A 20853-nucleotide genomic window follows, 5' to 3' on the forward strand; every position below is an offset into this window, starting at 1 on the left:
AGCAGAAGAAAAAAACATGCGCACACACACAAACACACCCGCGCGCTTCCACATTCACAAATTCAATCACTCCCTCTCGGGCATCTACCCCTCTGTCCACAATGGGCGAGTGAAACAGCTTTTGGCCTTCTTTAGCTCCGTGACAATGTCTGCCCTGTGATGCGCAAAAGAGCTGGCGCAGCTGTGTTTGAACGCGCTGTCAGTCGGCATCTCCTGAAAACGAATCGCGACTGGTGCACAATGGGGGCGGAGTTGTTTCCTTTCAACAGCCTCTCTCACTCTTTTCTTATTTCGCGCAGCTAAGAAATATCCACTTGAATCATCAAATGGATGTGACCGTATTCATCTCAGGCTGTGATGAGAGATCGGTCGAGACAGAGGCGATATGTGGCTGCGTTTGCGCTTGGGCCCTGGATGGCTTTTATAATTCTCTGGGGACGATGCGAGGCCTGATGCCCGCGCACCTCTCCATTTCCCTTTCCCTCAAGGTCCGATTCTCCCTCGGCCCTGCTAATCAATACCGTCACTAAGGCCCAAAGGTATTCCACCTTGTTGTCCACGCTTCACTGCAGGCAAGAAAAGCACGATATTCTTAAAGGTCCAGTTGAATGCGCAGTTTATTCTTATTATATAAAAATATTTACTAAACCTATACAAACCTTGGGGGAGTGTATCGAGCACAGAAATGCTACTTAATACTTCCAACTCGATTTTTGACAAGTTGACCATGTCAAGCATGAGAAGCTAGCATGTTTAACATTGTAAAGAACTCAGAATGCATGAAACAGCATTAAATTACCCCTTTAAATCATACAAACCTTGACTCTGAGCAGATTTTATATGTGTTCTGAAGCTATTACTCTTATGCCACCCAAAGTGCAGAGTAAGCCCCCCATAAATCTAAGCGTTGAGCTTGTGAACAAAGAGCTAAAATAGTGTTAACTGCTGTCTTTTCTGTGCTAGGCGAACATATGGAAAGACTTTCAGACTTGATATGTCACTGATTAATGGTTCTTACTCATAGTTAATAACACCGCGGAGGAACGGCGGGGATCTCAGTGGGAATATAAAAGTCAGGACGTCACTCGGAGAAGAAAACCAGTGCAGGAGTCAAACTTCCTTAAATCAGCATGATTTTGAAAGCCATAAACATTCACACGTCAAGAGGAAAGGTCAAACAACCATCATACATCCTCAGTGTCTAAATCAGAGAAGCAGCAGAATCTAACTTGATTTGAGAATAACCAGCGCTCACGTCTGAGTGAGCATGTACTGTTATCGAAATGGGAGAGGCACTTTGAAAGGTGACGAGTTCATGAAAAGGGGATGAAAACAGCAGAGGGGGGTACATATACCTTACATTAGACTGTGAAGAGTTGTACAGTAAAAATAGCTTCCCGTCTGAACTCCCTTTGGAGAGCCTGAGGACGAGGAGACCACCGATAAACATCTAACATTGACAGCCAGTCTCCTTCACAACCCTTATAATACTTTCACATCCAATTTGGCGAAGAATCGGCTGCTTCCCATTTAAGGAGAGGACCTGAAACCCCAATCCAAAACAATACATGACCCCTCTAAGAATAATAGTAAATGGACTCAAAGGATATCGACATCTTTTCAACAAACTTATCCTGTTTGTCATCAGTCTTGGGGAAGTTCTGAATGTCGTTCTCCAGCCTCTGGATATGACGTTCCATTGTGTCCAGGCTGGCTTTCAAGATCTGGGCAGACACTGGAAAAAAGACAACAATCAGTTATGAATATGCTGTAGTGCCCTGCGCGGGACTGATTTTTTAATCCCGCTCCCAGTGAATTTCTGAGCAATCCCGCCCGCTCCCGTAACGTGTGTTTCGCTCCCGCAACATGTGTGTTTCACTCCCGCCCGCACCCGCAAACAATTTAGCTTAAAGAATTTAAACAATGTTGAGGTATCCTAATGTTTATAACGACAGACAAAGAACATTTGCGATTAATTAAACGCTCATCTTATGGTTGATAAATATGTTCATGTGAGGGTTAAGCACCATGCCCGACAAAATGACGACATTTGACAAATGACATTTTTTATTAGACTGATAAAATGTTTCGCTTCTCAAAGGCTATATAAACAACACCGGAACTCTGAGCCTTCAGCTGTGCCTATAACAGCACACACAGTATTCAAACGTAGCAATGTGCAACTGACGAATAACAAAGAAGAGAGATATATCTTGCTTAACACATGTGGGGAGAAGTGCTTTATCTTTGAAGCAGAGCTTACTTTCACCAGGTATAATAGAGCAGGTTCGTCGCCTCAACCCAGAGGTGCCAGATTTATGTACGTTGTATAATAAAACTTTTGCACATTTATTGCAACTTACGAATTTTAATTCTTTATCACTTTTGTCAGTAACAATAGTCCATATGTCGGACTTGCCTTGCTTCTGTTTTGTGCAGTCAATCCCCGCTTTAATCTTTCTCTCTACTTCGTTTAACGGCTCCATCCTTGCTGGCGGGCGTCTATAATTTGGGGACCCGCAGCAGTTCTGCCCGCGGCAAAGGTAAACCTGCACACTCCCGCGAGATTTGCGTTGGTTCCCGCAGGACTCCAATCCCAATGCAGTCGGCCTAATATGCTGCTTAGTTTGTGGTTAAAGAAACATTTCTATTGTAGTCTAATATAAACTTTCCACTCATTTGGAACGAATCCGTGACCATTAATTTATTTCTTATTTTCCTCTTATACTGTGTAGGCAGCAGCTGTCTGCCTACATCAAAGTGTTTGATGAACTCCAGCACTCTAATTTAAAATTCAACATTTTGACAAGCAGCATATTAAGTCCAGTCATCTCACTCAGCTCTCAGAAACCTTTGGATATGAAGTCTGTTAAACACAATGCACTGACGTTACTGCCAACAGGGTTGCTATGTCAACTTCAAAACTTTCGACAACTTTAGGAAAGTGATTTTTAGTTAAACAAGAAAAAACATGCGTCTAAAGAATTACTCAATGCAAGAACAAACAAAGAAACAAACAATTTAAATATATAGTTTAGACTATCAAATAGGGTATCCTGTTTCTCTCATCCTGTTTCTGCTCAAGCACAGTCTTTCAAGTACATCATGCAGGTGTGCTCATATGTATGAGCAGGTATCTAAGTGTTGCTGGGGTTGAACACTGTCCGGGGGCAGAATCAGCATGGGTTCAGCTTCATTAATCTCCACATAATCGCTGTTTACTGCTCTCTGTCTCTCTCTGCACTCACTGTAGTCCTTTCAAGTCTGGACTTCAAAGCGCCAGCAGTGTCTTAGGGGGATCAGTAGGGATGCGGACGCAGCCGTGGTGCCGTCTCACTCGTATGGTGTACGGCTTTTAGGTTTATTGACGAATGATTGCAGTCCAAGAAGGTCAAAACTCTCACTCATCAGAGACATGAGTATAGGTGTACGGGTCTTAGAGTGGACAAACACTCTCAGAAAGAGCTGATAGGAGGACATCCAGGTCACATCCAGCTCTTTAAACATACCTCAGTTAGGCTCCGCTCTGATTAACTTTAGACTGAGACTTCAGACTGTATATTAACAGTATAATATAATAAATAATATTTTTGCGCCTTTACACTATATGAAGGAAGGGTCCAAAACTATTACAGTATATGTACATTCAAACACTCATAAATAGAACTATGTACTATTTGGTATTATTTTGTAGTATAAAGTGTAGGTATCTCTCTCACTATGCATTAAATGTATGCCTACAAAATAATTTCACTTAGCGTCACTTACAGCGTCAAATTGTAATTCTTAAATTTAACAATAAAACGTTTTAGTACCCTCGTGTCATTCAAAATCTGTATATGACAAAATATTTAGTCAGAAATCTCTGTGGTTTTGTGGACGTCAATGGGGACAGTATTGCTTGGTCACCAACATTCTTCAAAATATCTTCTTGTGTCTTCTGCAGACATAAGAAAGTCAGGTTTGTAATCACAAGAAGGTGAGTAAATAATAGCAACAATTTATTCTTAGTTGAACTGTACCTTTAATCTTGGATTTATGGAGTGCAAATCAGGTGAAGTACCTCATATACACAGCTGTTCAGTCTTGCTACAGGGTTCAATCTTGTTTATTTCTCAAGGTCGAGGCTAATAACATGTGCTTTAACTTTTCTCTCTCAACAATACAGCCAAAACAGGAGCACAAGTGGCAGCAGCTACAAATCTACCCGCAGCCCTAACAACAAAATAAAGGGTAACCTCTGTGTCATTAGCAGCACGCCGGAGAAAGCCCACGACTGAGGATTTACTGTCCCCCAATCAACGCTTACAAAGCTGAGGATAACATCCTGTCTGAGGACAGACCTCGTGAAGGACCAAAAAGTACGGGAAAGAAAGAGAGAAAGAGAGAGAGGGCAGGGGCATGACTTGATGCTACAACCTTGTCAGGCTGGTTTTAAAGCTATAAGGCTATTGGTTTAAAATACACTGAAAGTATGCTGCAATTTTTAGAGAAAAAGAGAGAGAACTGTGGGTACGTAGATGATGGAGACGCCGAGATATCCTGGTGATTTGCTCTCCGGGCCTGTGTAGTAGTGGGGTAGAGAGGTTGAGAAAAGGAAGCTCTGAGGTCAGCTAATAACCGTGCTGACTCATTCCTCTCACAGGCATCAACACTGATGAAACTCAAACACCAGGGAGGACATGCTGAAGACATCTCAAAATAAAGGCTTCGATGCCTATAATTTCGGAAAGAATCTTGGAATAGATGCTTCACATATTTCCCAAAACGAGGTTTTAAGAAATGAATTGCTTCGTTTAATTACTATAATAAAGAGGATAATAGTTGTCCAATACTATCAGGATTTTCAACATTACTTCAGCTAAAGAAGTTCAAATGTAACAGAGTGGTACACAGGAAATTTGAATAAGAGGAAGACATTCATGTTTCTTTTGATGTTCCTCTAAAAGCATGGGCCCGTAATGGGTCAGTTTCTGCTTTTCAGCAATAAATTTGTTTGTCTCGGAAGAAACTTTCCTCCACTTAATAGAGAGCCCTGCAGGAAGCCGGGGCAGAATAAAGTAGGCGTCCTTTTGGGATATCATTAGCAAGATTAACAACAAAATAACACTGTTTACAGGAGACCAGCGCTGCTGCATTAATAACCTGAGTTTGCTCATTTCATATAATCTGGGACGAAAAAAGCCTCAAAGAGTCCTGTACTATTCACGGTAACCATTTCTGGGAGGGGAAATTTATATTAATGACTGTTGTAAATCTGACTATCACATCTCGAACATCCAACACCTGCTCAGGTTATGGGATACTTTACCAAAGTTTCTAATGCCACACTGTTTGCTTCTATGATATAAATGTTTGGAGCGCGTCAAAGGGATAGTTCATCCAAAAATGAACAAGAAATCCATCCTGTTCTCACTCTCATGTCATTACAAACCTGTATGACTTTCTCATTCAGAAAACAAAATACCAGGGAAACAATATTTCATGGCTGATAGTTGTAAAATGTTTATTTGCCATATAACACTAATTTCGAATAGATGCCGTTTTGTAGATCCATTAAAGGCAACAATTGCATAAGCAAAAGTTCAACAAATGCTACATAGTGATTCGTCGTTAAGATATAAAGAAAATTGGCTGAAATCACATTATACCCGAGTAATTCAATTTAAATTTGTGAACAATCAAAAGTTGAATCAACTTGAAATATTTACTTTTACCAATCAAAGTTTTTTATCGAAAATTATATAAAATGTTACATCTTATCAAGTTCAGTATAATGAGTAAAACAAAGTTGTTTTCTTAACTACAATTATGTCGATGTACTTAAAATGTAATTACAGATTTAAATAGAAATGAATGTCAATCCTACGCAAAACTATAAACCATGTTGTCTTCATTTATGACTTTTTTTGTAAAAGAAGAAACGCTTTTCACAAAGCTGTTAGTGATGCTTGCGTTGGTGCACTTACATCTCTATTTGTAAGTGCACCAACGGTGCATCTCTATAAAAGAAGATATTTTGAAGACATTTTAAATAACACCAGAATTTTAATAAGATATTTCTATTGAACGAACACAAACCACAGAGACTTCAAAATATCTTCTTTTGTGTTGCATTGAAGAAAAATTTGGTTTTGCATTTTAAGTAAATGATGACAGAATTTTTAGTTGGTGAACTATCCCTTTAAACTCATATTTTTGTTTTCTGTCATTTGATACAAATACAATTGCACTATAGTATTTTTTATTGAAAATCTAGCTGCTGGTCCAGCTAATATGTCTGTATGTCCAAGAGCAAAGGTTACAAAAATAAATGACCAGGTATTACATTTCTCAGAGAATAACTGTAGAAACATGCATGTGAATAGCATCAGTGTGTGATTTATGAATACATAGATCAAGGACTACACAGCATTAGTGGCCACTATGATGGCATTACACAATAAGACAAACTCCTCTAGTCTGCGTCTAAAAGATTTGCAGTCTGGTGTTTGTGTCACTGAGCCCTGCTTTTCTGTCCTGGCTTTGCTTTGAAACATTCATTCTCAGAGGGACTATTTCATTAAGCTCCGTCCCGTCTCTTCCAGCCATAAACTGCCATGTAGTAACGTTGCTTGTCATAAAAAGAAAGAAGATGCGCTTTGCAAAATACCAAATCATCAGCTCTAATGTTGGGGTGTCAGCATTATCTCCAGCTTTTGTGGGAGGGCACGATTTTGCCGTAAGATTTATATATAAGAAGTATCAATATTTCATCACTGTGGCTTGCAATGCTTCCAGGATAGAGAGTGAATTGAGATTTATTTCCGAACCTTGTGCCCCATTGCAGCGTAAGGGGGTTGAGTTTTAAATAATCTCTACCAACAAAGGCAAACGAAGCATAAAAGAAAAGACAAGGTCACACATGAACAACTATAAAGTGGTTTACAATAGAATTATTATCTCTTAATCTTCCTGCACACAGGGATGTAAATTACACAAGAGAGTTCATGCTTGAACAAACGGATGGTATGTATGTGTCTATACGATGAATGTGCCTTGTAAAAAAAAGAAAAAGAGACCCAGAGGAAGGAGAGAGAGAGCCAGTGAGCGAGATGATGAGGTGCCTAAAGAGGTTTAGGTATGAAAGCTATGGTCCATCACTTGACATATGTACACTGATAATTGGCAGGAAAGTGGGAAACTTTCATTAAACTCCAATTAGACTGCAGTTCATTGTTTTCATGCTATACAAAAGTTCGATGGGAGAGAAAAGCAGAACTGGGTACAGCCAGATTACGCCTTTTAATTTGGTATGTAATGAGTTTGAGGCTCAAGAGACCCTTAAAATAAAGACGTTACAGATACCAAAACTACCCCCTCTCCAGTTCTACCTTATTAACTTTGGATGGCAAAATGTAGTTGTTCCAATAACCTTTCTTTACAATAAAAACATGCATCTCATTGGACAACTATAAAAAGACACTTAACTTCGATCTTTAAATGTTGGCCATTTTTACCAAAGTGCATCTGAGAATCTCAACATACCTTGGATCACTAATAAAGGTTATTACAAACTAAACATTTCTGTTATAGTTATCAAATCAAATATTGGCCTAAATATTATCTGTAAAAATGTGGCCCAAGGATTAAACGGAAATAAGTAGAGGTACTAAAATTATCAACTAAAAATATATCACTAATTTTTCAATATACATGTAAAATCAAATTATAATGATGAATAAATTAGTAATGAAACAGGAAGTGCATCTGGTGGTTTGTAAAACAAATAAATAACCAAAAACTAAAATGAAAACAGCACCTTACTGTCACAGTGCTACATTGAGACTGTGACTACACACACACACACACACACACACACACACAGACCCATTTACCCACATACAAATATGGACTTGTGTTGGTGTAATGAATATATGTTAATGTCTGTTAATTGCTTTACTTTGTTGCTTTGTGCCCAGGTGATGTTTGCTGTATTTGTCTACCAGGTTTATACCTGTAATTTGTTAGTTTATTTTATTAGTTTGTATTTGGTTTAATAATTTAGAATGTTGAAATGTTAAATGTACTTAATATACCTACCTCCATTTGTTCCAACATGGTATGATCCAAGGGCGGGGCCTAGAATATAAAATGGCTCCCAAACACTCACTCAGGGTGGTTGAAGTAGGTTGGTGTGTTTTGTAAAGACAGTTTGAACTGGACACTATAGAAGCTGATCAGGTCCATAGGATTTAGCTGAACAAGCCTGTAGATATTGTACAGTTTATTTTTTCTTTTATTTTTGTGTCACTTTGTTACACTGTTTGCTGGATTCTTTTTGCACTGTGGAGAAGAGGAAACAATAAATCAATCTGTTTCCACCTCACAAGCCTTTGGTCACTGTCCATACCCATTGCTCGGGTCATCCTGTTAACATTTGGTGTCAGAAGTGGTCCGGAACACTAACATTCAACACTTTGTAAGTTTCCGAAGAGTGACAAAGGCTACCAGCATGCCACCCAAGAAGAAGACCCAGCTAGCAGCAGATATTGATGAGGAGCAGGATCAAGGTGCCACATCTGATGATCCAGTGCATCCTGTGGATATCACTAACCCCACAGGTGATTCAGCAGTTACAGCTCTGGCAGGGATGTTTCAAGCATTTCTACAATTTCAGAAGGACAGAGATGAGAGGCAAGAAAAAGAAGCAGCTCGACGGGAACAACAATACAAGGTCCTTACTCATCAAGTTACTCAGTTACAGATGGATCTGGAGCAGAACCGACTAGGAGCTAAGTCGTCTGAACACTCAGTAACTCGAGTTTTTGACCATATGCCTCAAATTTCAAAACTACAAGATACTGATGATATTGAACATTTTCTCACTACTTTCGAGAGATTGGCAGAGGTGTACAAATGGCCAAAACAAGACTGGGCCATTCATCTGGTTCCCCTACTCACTGGCAAGGCAAGAGCTGCATTTGTTGCAATTTCACCTACCTATATGTCTGACTACGAAAGAGTTAAAGAAGCCATTCTCCAGAAATATGAAATCAATGCAGAAACCTACAGACTGAGATTCCGAACTGTGAACACACCTGTTGATGAGTCACCAATGGAGTTGTACGTCCGCTTAAAGGATTTGTTCTTCAAATGGGTCGACTTTAAGGAAAGCAGCAAGACGGATCTGATGGAAACCATAGTTCTGGAACAGTATATGTGTGTGCTTTATCCAGATGTGAGAACATGGGTGAAGGAGAGAGATCCCACTACAGCACAAGAAGCAGCTAAAATGGTTGAAGCCTATGTTGCAGCTCGTAAGGGATTCTCTGGAACATTCAGATATGCTGGCAGCCTACAAGCCGTAAGAAGTAAGTCTGAGGGGTATGGGGGAAGTTCGTACTCTAATAGTCACTCCCAGATTGTACAACCCACCCATGTAAAGATGTTCCCTCAACCGGTAGACACACGTCAGAAGTTATCCAGCAACGATGTAGTTTGTTATAACTGTGGTAAAACAAGACACATCAGCACGCATTGCCCACTTAAGAAGCCCAAATCAGCCAAGTTGTGTTACATACCTAGACCCACCCCTACAGTTTGCAATTCTTCTGGTACAGAACCCACCATTACAGTTTTATTGAATGGGAAGCCAGTAACTGCCCTGATTGATACAGGTTGTGCAAGGACCTTAGTACAGTCTCAGTACATAACCAGGGATTTGTGGTCTGAGGACACAGTTTTAGTGTGTTGTGTCCATGGGGACAAGACAGAGTTACCCACTGCTGAAGTTTATATTGAGGTGAACAAGCAGCCATACTTAATGAATGTGGGTATTGCAGCTAATTTACCCTACCCAGTGTTGCTAGGCACAGATATGCCAGTTCTGGCAGACCTAGTACAGGAGACCGCTTGGTGTGGAGTGGTTACTAGAGCTCAAAGACAACGCTTAACTCAATCACCCTTAGATACTGTAGAAAGCACCCTTTCAGAAATGCCCTTCTTCACTGAAGACAGTGTAAGTGAATTAAGTGTGTCAAGGGAAGACAGACTGGAGAAACAAAGAGATTTGATTACAGATCTAATTGATGGGCCAGAACAGCTTCAATTTGAGTTAGCAGACCCGGAAGTTGATGACAGTGAGTTTTGCATACTCCATGATTTGGCTAAACTGCAGAAAGATGATCACACGTTGTCTGAATGTTTTCAGAAGGCTAATAAGGCCACAGTCGGCACCTCACTGTGTGATGAGGTGTTTGTAGTAGACAATGATCTTCTTTACAGACAGTCTAAGGAGGAGGGAAAACAACTTTTGGTTCCCAAACTGTATCGTAAACGAGTGTTAGAAATGGGTCACTCTATTCCATGGGCAGGACACTTGGGATTCATGAAATCCCTAATGAGAATCTCTAAAAGATTTTATTGGCCTGGAATGTATAGTGAGGTAAAAGATTATTGCAAGTCGTGTCCGGAATGTCAGTTGGCAAAAGGAAGAGCACCTGCTATGGCACCACTTGTACCGATTCCTGCAGTAGAGACTCCGTTTGAAAGAATAGGAGTAGATATTGTTGGACCTTTTGAAAGAAGCCAGAAGGGTAACAGATTTATACTTGTGATCTGTGATTATGCCACTAGGTACCCTGAAGCATACCCCCTTAGAGAAGTAACGGCTAAACAGATTGCAACAGCAATGTTACATTTTTTCTCCCACGTAGGCATCCCGAAAGAGGTTTTAACGGATCAGGGCCCTAGTTTTATGAGTCGTACACTGCACCAAGTCTATCAACTGTTAGGTATAAAGAGAGTACGAACAGCTGCCTATCACCCTCAGACTGATGGATTGGTGGAGCGATTCAATCAAACACTGAAAGCCATGTTGAAGAAGTTCGTATCTGAATCTGGAAAAGACTGGGATAAATGGTTACCTTACCTTTTATTTGCTTACCGTGAGGTTCCCCAGGCATCCACTGGCTTCTCGCCTTTTGAACTGCTCTTTGCACATCAAGTAAGAGGTCCTCTGGATGTATTGAGAAGCAGCTGGGAAGACAAAGACAAACCACGAAAGCAAAACCTCCTTTCCTACGTCCTTAAAATGAGAGACCAGCTTCAACGATCATCTGACCTGGCTCATCAGAACTTGAAGGAGTCCCAAGCCAAACAGAAGGTTTGGTATGACCAGAAAGCAAGAGCAAGATCTTTTCAACCAGGTGATCAAGTCCTTTTACTTCTTCCTACAACGGAGAACAAGCTGTTGGCAAAATGGCAAGGTCCTTACCAGGTAAAGAGGAAACTTGGGCCAGTTACCTACGAAATCACTATGCCTTCAAGACAACCTCCATTTCAGACCTTCCATGTCAATATGTTGAAGCAGTGGCATAAACGTCCTTCTCAGGCAAGTGCACCACCGCAGGCAGTGAAAGAGCTTTTGGTAAGATTTGTGGAAGAAGATGAGGAAACAGAGGAGCAATACTTACCTATGCATCAGAGTGAGTGCCACGTGGACCTTCAGCATTTGTCAGCAGGGCAACGTCATCAAATACTAGAATGCATCCCTGGTCAGTTGTTCCAAGACACACCTGGAAGAACAAACCTTGTTCAACATAACATTCATTTAAAAGACTCAAAACCTATTCGGCAACCAATTTACAGAGTGCCAGAAAGACTTTTACAAGTAATGAAGCAAGAGCTACAGTTAATGCAGGAACTTGAAGTTATAGAGCCTTCAGCTAGTGAGTGGAACAGCCCCATAGTGCTGGTACCAAAGAAAGATGGGTCCCTCAGATTCTGTCTAGATTTCAGGAAGCTCAACTCTGTAAGTAAATTCGACCCGTATCCAATGCCCAGAGTCGATGAACTCGTGGAGAAACTTAGTAAAGCAAAGTTCCTCACAACACTCGACCTATGCAAGGGTTATTGGCAAGTGCCATTAAGTCCGGACAGTAAGGAGTTCACAGCGTTCAAAACACCATTCGGTCACTTCCAGTTCAGAGTCCTTCCTTTCGGTCTCCATGGAGCACCTGCCACCTTTCAGAGGATGATTGACCACATACTCCGTGGAACTGAAGTCTTCGCTGCAGCATACCTGGATGACATAATCATTTTCAGCACATCTTGGCAGGATCATCTGCAGCATCTACAGGAAGTGCTAAACAGGATTAAGTCTGCTGGACTCACTATCCGTCCAGATAAATGTGCCATTGCCAAAGACGAAACTTGTTACCTTGGACATGTACTGGGACATGGAGTCATTCGTCCACAGGTGGGGAAGGTTGAAGCGATCAAACAAGCACAACGGCCTACCACCAAGAAACAGGTACGAGCTTTCCTTGGCTTGGTAGGATGGTATAGACGATTCATCCCCAATTTTTCAGAAAGGGCTGTAGCCCTCACAGAGCTAACTAAAAAGGATAAACCCAATACTCTAAGCTGGACAACTAAATGTGAAAGTGCTTTTATAGACTTAAAAGATGCTTTGTGCAATGAAGCCGTGTTGCAGAGTCCAGACTTTGAGAAACCTTTTACAGTTCAGACCGATGCATCAGAACATGGTTTGGGAGCTGTACTATTGCAAGGGGAACAAGGAAAACTTCAGCCTATTGCTTATATTAGTAGGAAGTTACTTCCTCGTGAAACACGGTATTCCACCGTGGAGAAGGAGTGCCTGGCACTCAAATGGGCCATGGACTCTTTCAGGTACTACCTTATTGGTAGGAAGTTTAACTTGGAAACAGATCACAGAGCTTTAGCTTGGCTAAACCAAATGAAGGACACAAATGCCCGAATCACCCGTTGGTTTTTAGCAATGCAGCCTTTTCAGTTTGAAGTGTCATATAGAACTGGCCGGGAGAACTGTGTGGCAGACTTTCTCTCTAGAACACCACAGAGGGTGTCTCGAGAAGGGGGAGGAAATGTCACAGTGCTACATTGAGACTGTGACTACACACACACACACACACACACACACACAGACCCATTTACCCACATACAAATATGGACTTGTGTTGGTGTAATGAATATATGTTAATGTCTGTTAATTGCTTTACTTTGTTGCTTTGTGCCCAGGTGATGTTTGCTGTATTTGTCTACCAGGTTTATACCTGTAATTTGTTAGTTTATTTTATTAGTTTGTATTTGGTTTAATAATTTAGAATGTTGAAATGTTAAATGTACTTAATATACCTACCTCCATTTGTTCCAACATGGTATGATCCAAGGGCGGGGCCTAGAATATAAAATGGCTCCCAAACACTCACTCAGGGTGGTTGAAGTAGGTTGGTGTGTTTTGTAAAGACAGTTTGAACTGGACACTATAGAAGCTGATCAGGTCCATAGGATTTAGCTGAACAAGCCTGTAGATATTGTACAGTTTATTTTTTCTTTTATGTTTGTGTCACTTTGTTACACTGTTTGCTGGATTCTTTTTGCACTGTGGAGAAGAGGAAACAATAAATCAATCTGTTTCCACCTCACAAGCCTTTGGTCACTGTCCATACCCATTGCTCGGGTCATCCTGTTAACATTTACAAAATTAGACAAAAAATATATAAACTTAAGATATACAGTAATTTAATTTAAAACAAATAAAGTATTAATCTAATTTATATTTTTGTATTGCTATTGTATTAAAAAGGTTCATTTAAAATTATTATTATATAGAAATAGAAGTCAGAACTAATCTGTCAGGTGCCGACGGAAGAGATTCTTAAAGATGGCTGCAGAATCTGCTGATCTTGTAGCAGCAGGCAGATCTTTCCACAACTACCCAGAGAAGGTACGTGAGAGAGATTTTTACATCGACGAAGGTATGTTGTTCATTTGCAGAGCGTAGGGATCTGGCAGGTACATAAGTCTGTATAAGCGAGTGAAGATATGGGGCTGAACTAGTGGTGGTCTTGTAGGCCAAGAGCAAAGCTTTGAAATTGATTCGAGCGACTATAGGGAGCCAATGTAACTTAATAAACAGAGGAGTTACGTGAGCTCTCTTTGGTTCATTGAAGACCACTCTTGCCCTTGCATTCTGGATCATCTTCTGTAGAGGTTTGGTTGTGCAAGCTGGAAGTCCAGCCAGTAGCGTATTGAGATAGTCCAGTCTGGACAGGACGAGAGCTTGGACTAGGACTTGATATCTAGGCGTTGATATCCTTGTTGTGACAAAGCAAGCAATATAACTAATCTGGCTGTTATGTATGATGCTAAACTGGAAGACTTCGCTCGAAAAGCAAAATGCAGGCTGTTTGATGTCATGTATTGGAGTAGTAAATACCTAAAGGAATGGACAAACGTCTGCATCTATTAGTGTCTTTTCAAAAACTATAATCTCTAAAAAACAGTAAACAAACAGTTCATAGTTTTTGCACAAATCAATTAAATCCAACAGCAAATCCACAATACATTTTGTGCTAAGTATAATTACAACTCACCATCAATGGGGTGCAAATCGGATGGAGAAGAAAAGCAATAAATCCTTTTACGTTCGCTCCATTTATTATTTTAATACGCGTTTGCCTAAAATCCATCACTTTGCACAGCTTCATCATAATTAAAGCATTATTGACTGATCTGATCATCTGAGAGCTTTTGAATTTAAAAACCTTAAGGATGAAATATGCTTTCCAAAGAGCTCCAAAGCACAGGAGATGCCATCTGATGGAATGAAAACATTTCAGGATCACCAAGAGTCTATACAAAGAGATAAACAAGGAGACGACGGAGGACATTATAATACCACGGAATGCATGGTTATTGAAACACAAACAATCCTACAGCACGTCTCTATAAACTGCATCTAACACCTGATATTAAAAAGAAAAAGTGCAAACCTTAAAAGCGTATAAAAAAAAATCCCATTTCCCTCTGAATGAGATGAGAGATTCCAGATTACCCATTCACACCATATTGTCAGCACACCTTACACAAACATTGTTGAGTTCTGTTTGTGGCGGCCGCCGGCCGTCAAGCGTGTGATTGGGAATCGTCAGCCTCAATGTGCTCTCGTTCTCTCACCGACGGACGCCCATTTTGCAAGAGAGGATTTGCTATACAGGAGCGGTGAGGCTGGAAATAAAAGTGTTCTTTCTCCCTCCTGCTTCCCTTAGGATCCTGTAAACAGCGCTGGCAGGGTGATAACGCCACTCTATTGTGAGAAGCTCCTTGGTTCAATGACATCCCTTGACAACTTGGGCCCTAAAAGGCCCGGGATTGGATGCAATAATTTAGCTCACACTGAGCTGATAGATAGAAGAATAAAAAATAACATCCACAGGTCAAAGCCATAACTGTTTCCCTGACCTGAAAAAGAACGATTGAGATCTTTAAAAAAGGGCGTACAGAAAACTCCTTGGTATGCTATTGAAAATATATTGCTTTTGGCGTCCGTTGTGAAAAGAGAAAACTGATACGACATCTCAGCAGGACACACAAATGGAGGCAATTATAAATATTTTGATATTTGAGAAAGTTTAGACGTCAACGTTAGGTGCTGACAATTCCCTGAGACTTGAGAAGGAATCAGACTCAAGTACGGAAAGATGAAGAGCAAAACACGGTGCATGAAACTATCGATCTCTGCCTTCTAGAAAAGAAAAGACTGAATGGCTTTCAAGTTAAACACATGCGTGACTTGTACTCCTTTAAAACATGCCATCAGGTGGTATCTCTAAACTGTCTAATGATCACATACTGGTCGAATCATCCGTCAACGTTTTCTTGACACCTTAAATAAACAACTACCCGAGAAACAATGGAATGAAAACAACAAGGGATGACCCACCGCAGAGGAGCGAACCTTGAGCGGGGTCTGTCGGCTTTGGACCCTCAGGGGAGGCTGAAAGAATTCTGTGTTGTGCAGGTGCAGGAGGGACAGGGTGTGGGTGGGCCATGTTTATGCGAGAGGAATACCGGTGAACAGATTGTGACGCTGGGGGATATTTTTAGATAAACATACACCTTTGACTTCCACTGCTATGCTACCCACATGCCCTTGGGTGAACGTGCCTCTTCCAGGGGTGCTGACACACCAAAGAAAGCTAATAGATGTTTTGACAGTGAAAAAAACATGTTTTGAAGGTTTGGGAAAAGTTGGCAAGTCCAACATGTGACATTTTCAGTAACAACTTGAAATATCAATTCTCAGAGAATGTATATATTACCGGGATATAGAATCATCTGTTTATAATCGACTAAACCCTGTTGATAGACTTCAGAATCAAGTATCAGAAAAAATATCAGTCAATACACACATTTTCTCTTTTAAAAGAGAAAAGAAATATTGCGATATGAAAGTGACAAAAAAGGACACACGTTTATATACTTAATTTATATATGTAAAATGTACAAACCAGAAGCAATAGTACCCCAACAATGGAGAAGATGTGGCCCTTCATAGACCACAGAAAAGGTTATTTTATTCAAATTTTAATGTGCCCATTTGTGAGGAATATGGACCGTTATGGATTTGATAAATTCACTTACTGACTGTGGAAAAATACGCTTTAAAAACAAAAAAAGCTTTAGAGAGAGACTTTAAATTGATATTTAAACCACCAAATACTGACATACGACCAATAAGTGTTGTGAAATCCTTTATAAAAAAATTCTTATGTTTTAGAATTGCCCAAATGTAATACAGTAATACATGGAATTAGATTGCAGAGAGCACAACTGGACCAATATTCCTATTGGGGTGCATACAACTCTGCAAATGGTGTTCATCCTCTGCATCTGGAACAAAAGAAGAATCTTTAGGCAGACTTATATGAGGAAAATGATTCCTTGAATCAGGGCTATCTGAATGGGCCACATTTCAAAAAGAGTGGGCCCGATGTCAATTGATTTTTTTCAGTTTGGAACAAAAGCTGTTAGAAAATATGCAGTGCTGATTCATTCACAAGAGGATTCATCCACGAACAGTATGATTTCAAGTGTCATAGTGGCACATACGTATACATAAAGGCCATATGTTATTATGTGTTTTCTCTTGTTTTGTGTGTACTGTATATGTTTCTGCTAAAAGCTGTGATCCATCCAGGAGAAAAAAGTCAAAATCTGAAAGTGAAAATGTAAACGTTGCATGTGTAGCATCAGTCTACGTACATGTGATGCACCGACCCCATTAAGATCAAGGGATTCCCAGCAGTCCTCATAATGACAAACACAAGTGTGTAGACAACCTTAGATATGCCTTTTACACATTCCAAAGTTATGAAAGAACGGTAAGACAAACTTTCTAAGATGATAACCCTCTGACATACTGCAAGAACATAAGAAATGCCTGAAACATCTGACATTTTTTTAAAATGAAAAACAGTGACGTCAGTTATGAACAGGTCACCTATGAGATTCAAGACCTTCCAACACATAAAACCTACACTTAACCAGAAATGAATATCTTCCTCAAATAACTTCATTTATAAACCTCTAATGCACAAGAAAAAGAACATATTCTAGTCTTTTGGGAAGGCAAGTTTATATCATAAAATACCACCGCGGTTTAGAAAATGTTGCGAGATTTGTCGAGTGGGAGTTATCTGCTTATTACTCTGCTAAAGTTCACAGATTAGTTTATTTGAGGGGGATTGCGGATCAGCGCTCATAAAGTCTGATACAGGCAAAAGCAAGTCACAACAGACACATCCATCAATGTTTGAACATCATCTCCCCGTTTCATATCACCTCTCTGAACCCCAGCTAATGAATGCCACGGCAAGAGAGTATATCATGTGAGGGAATACTTTTACTTTAGAGAGGAATTTCAATGACTGGTATTTCCGAGATAATAGCCTGAACCGCCTCTGCGCGAGGTAAATGAGAAAGGAACGAGAAGCTAACTGAAGCGGCACCAGGTGAGGAAGAGGTAGAGAGGTTGACTCATGTTTTCACACTCATTCACGGCTTCAAAGCCATTCGCTATCACGTGCCGCAGCCAGGCACACCTCAGAGAGGAGCGGACCGTAAGCCGTGTGACATTTGAGCACAGAGGAAAGTTTTGTGTGTCTGTTGCTCCGTCAAAGATTGTGATAAGCACACGGCCAGCTTTTTAGCGACATATACTGTATATATATATATTTCTGACATTTCAAAAATTAAATGATCAGTGATATAATGGCTGTTTATACTGAATAAATACGCATTTGCTCAAATTAGTGGCTTTGATTTTATTCTCATCTGTGTGTTTTAAAAAATCTTAAGAATAATTTTGAGGTGGATCCGAATACAGTACACAATTTTAAATATATTCCTTAAACTCAGTCACTGCCATATTAGAAATAGCACTTTCAAAGCTTCGTAGCATGCATGCATTTTTATTTTATTTCTAGCTCAACAGCTCCCTCTGTAAGGAACATAATGACCTAAGCCGGAATGGTTGTCCTTATTTGGGCGCTTAACAGGAAGTTGTTAAACAATAATAAAAAAGTGACCTTCTGAGGTCAAAGAAAACACCTTAAATGTTCATGTATAAAACCACAAAGCACAGCTTTACAGTGTGATCTTGATAACAATGTACTCTAGGGGTAAGGATGTGTATGCGGTTTCATGGATCGCCCTCGGTGGGAAACAATGAACTGTAAGGGCATACCTGACTTCATTGACCATTTCCTAGCTCTGATTAAAGGTCGAATAAAGCCTCGCTTCATCATTGACACAGTTAATTCAAATAAATGGGAGGCATTGAATACAGGCAGCCTCTAGCGCCTGAGATCTCTGCTCTCTCTGCATAAATGTCCGCCATAGATAATCAATGAGGCTTTGCAATGAAGACTTTTGTTCATTGGGCAAGAGGCTTTCAGATGATCGGTCACACTGGCGTTGCTCTTGATACAGGGAACACGCACCTGATACATAAATAGGAATCATAAGAAATGTACAGAATGCCACTAATTAAAAACATATATTATTATAAGAAAACAGTTTTGAATGCGAACAGACGAGAAGGCAGACACAGAGTTCCACATGTGCAACAATACGTAGAAAATATTGCAATGCAAAGTAACTGCACACCATCAGCATCCATAATGGCCAAACCTAAACCTAGTACATGAAGAGAGGTTTACAAATTAGGATAAACATCTTTAAAAGGATGGAAGAAAACAACTTTACAAATTAATGATCTAATGAAAATGTGTCTTAATATTACACGCATATCTATTTGACCACAATATACTTTTTATACATATATTATGGTCAAATGTTTTGCAAGTGTTTGTACTGAGATGTTTTCTCATACTATATCTTGCTCTGTAAAGAAAATGTGTGCCTTAGGAATACATTTTGACAAGACTAATAAGATGAATAAAGTGAATTCAGAAAGTGATTTTTTCCCAATACCCGCAGTTCAGTACATACCCATGTGGTCTTGTCACTGCCTCCATTATTGGAGGTTCAGGACAAAGAAGAATGCCTGTGCTAGCAGAAGTAATAAGAATAATCAACAGGGTGGTTCCCCTGAAGCTAATGCCACTGAAACATTTAAATCCTGCCCAACAGCTGGATGCTACGTTGTGGGGTTTCAAGAATAGATGGCCTTCCTCCCCTTCTTTATCCTGAAATGACGCCTCTGACCATTCATCGTCTTCACGTGGGCTCAGAAGCACACAGGCCTGGAGGTGCTGAGGAGAAAAATTACATCTGTGCCTTTGCTCTTTGTGTGTCTATTCCCCATCCAGCGCAATGCATCCGCATGCATGTGCTGCATTCTGGCCTGCGCTGGTGCCTGCTGATTGCTGCGACTCCAGCTTGATTAACGGTAGATTTGAAATGAAAATGATCTATTCATCCAAGCTGTGAGGTGGGCTACAGTCTTGATTGACTGCCGGCACAGGCCAAGGAGCCCTGCTGAAGCGACGTTGACCATTAGAGTGCACAAATCTCTGAATGGATGCTTGCAACAGTAAAAGTGCATATTAAGTCACTTCAAGGACATTAGCGGACCATTTCAGATCGCGTCTGTTTAGGGGTGGGCGGCTCACTTTAATCTGAAATTAAACAGAGACCACCATCATCTCCCTGTGCCCATCAACTCGACGGGAACGTCTGCTTTGTGATCTGAATGCAGCTACTTATCGACACGCCGCTGATTCACAGCCTCCCCGTCGACGATAAAGCAAAGTGAATCGCAGCCAGTATCTTTACCCGTGCTCTTATCATCTTAAAACACCAGTAAATTGGGCTCATAATGAAAACACAACACAAAGATGATTTATGCGCCTCCGCGAGAGTCCTTCTGGTCGCGGGACGGTGTCCCTTTGAGGAATTATGGGGAGATGAAAATAAAAGATGATTAAAATTGGCTATTTTAAATTTGAAGCACGAGAGACATGCAAATCTGACGGAACTGGGTGAGATCCATTTGCACGGAGCATCGCAGGCGCGCGTTCGCTCAAAAACTGCCGAACGCATCTTTACCGTGATGTAAGGAATCCCTGCAGCCGGCTTGAAGAGGGTCTGTCCTGGAACCAGACTACAAACAGCTCTTTTAGATCAATTCTACGCTGTCAGCTATGTGTGTTTAAGTCCGCACGAGGGAAACGGTGTGCACACTGTTCTGGGCTAGGCTGCCAACTCGTGTCTATTAAAATAGATTGTTCTCACAGCACGCAACCTTCTGCTTGTATTGGTACTGAGGCCCAACATTACTACCTAAATTAGGATACCCTGTGTCCCCCCTTTAACTGCGTAATAAAGTCCATTCAAAGTGATTTATATCTCTCCGCCAATGAAAAAGGTCAGATCAATTCCCACACCTGCAAGCTCCATCTTCATTTAGCGCAGCCGCATGTCGGGACGTCACACGCCATAGCATTTGCACAGCAAACACATAAGTAAGTGTACATTCATGATGTGTTTAAAAGGGAAAGTGCCTGCTATTGATTGGAG

The 20853-nt window shown here is 40.6% G+C and overlaps 1 protein-coding gene across 10 annotated transcripts in view; it reads right to left on the reverse strand.

Moving 5' to 3' along the window:
* diaph2 (diaphanous-related formin 2) overlaps window positions 1–20853 on the reverse strand; it is a 364217-nt gene that overhangs the window by 92978 nt on the left and 250386 nt on the right. For all 10 annotated transcript variants that reach the window (XM_079480319.1, XM_079480327.1, XM_079480323.1 and 7 more), the window contains one exon: window positions 1611–1735. In XM_079480319.1, coding sequence (XP_079336445.1) covers window positions 1611–1735 — 125 coding nt within the window. The remainder of the gene's footprint in view (window positions 1–1610; window positions 1736–20853) is intronic.

The sequence above is a fragment of the Barbatula barbatula genome (genome assembly GCF_947034865.1).
Source record: "Barbatula barbatula genome assembly, chromosome: 18".
In the NCBI taxonomy this organism is placed as follows: Eukaryota; Metazoa; Chordata; class Actinopteri; order Cypriniformes; family Nemacheilidae; genus Barbatula; species Barbatula barbatula.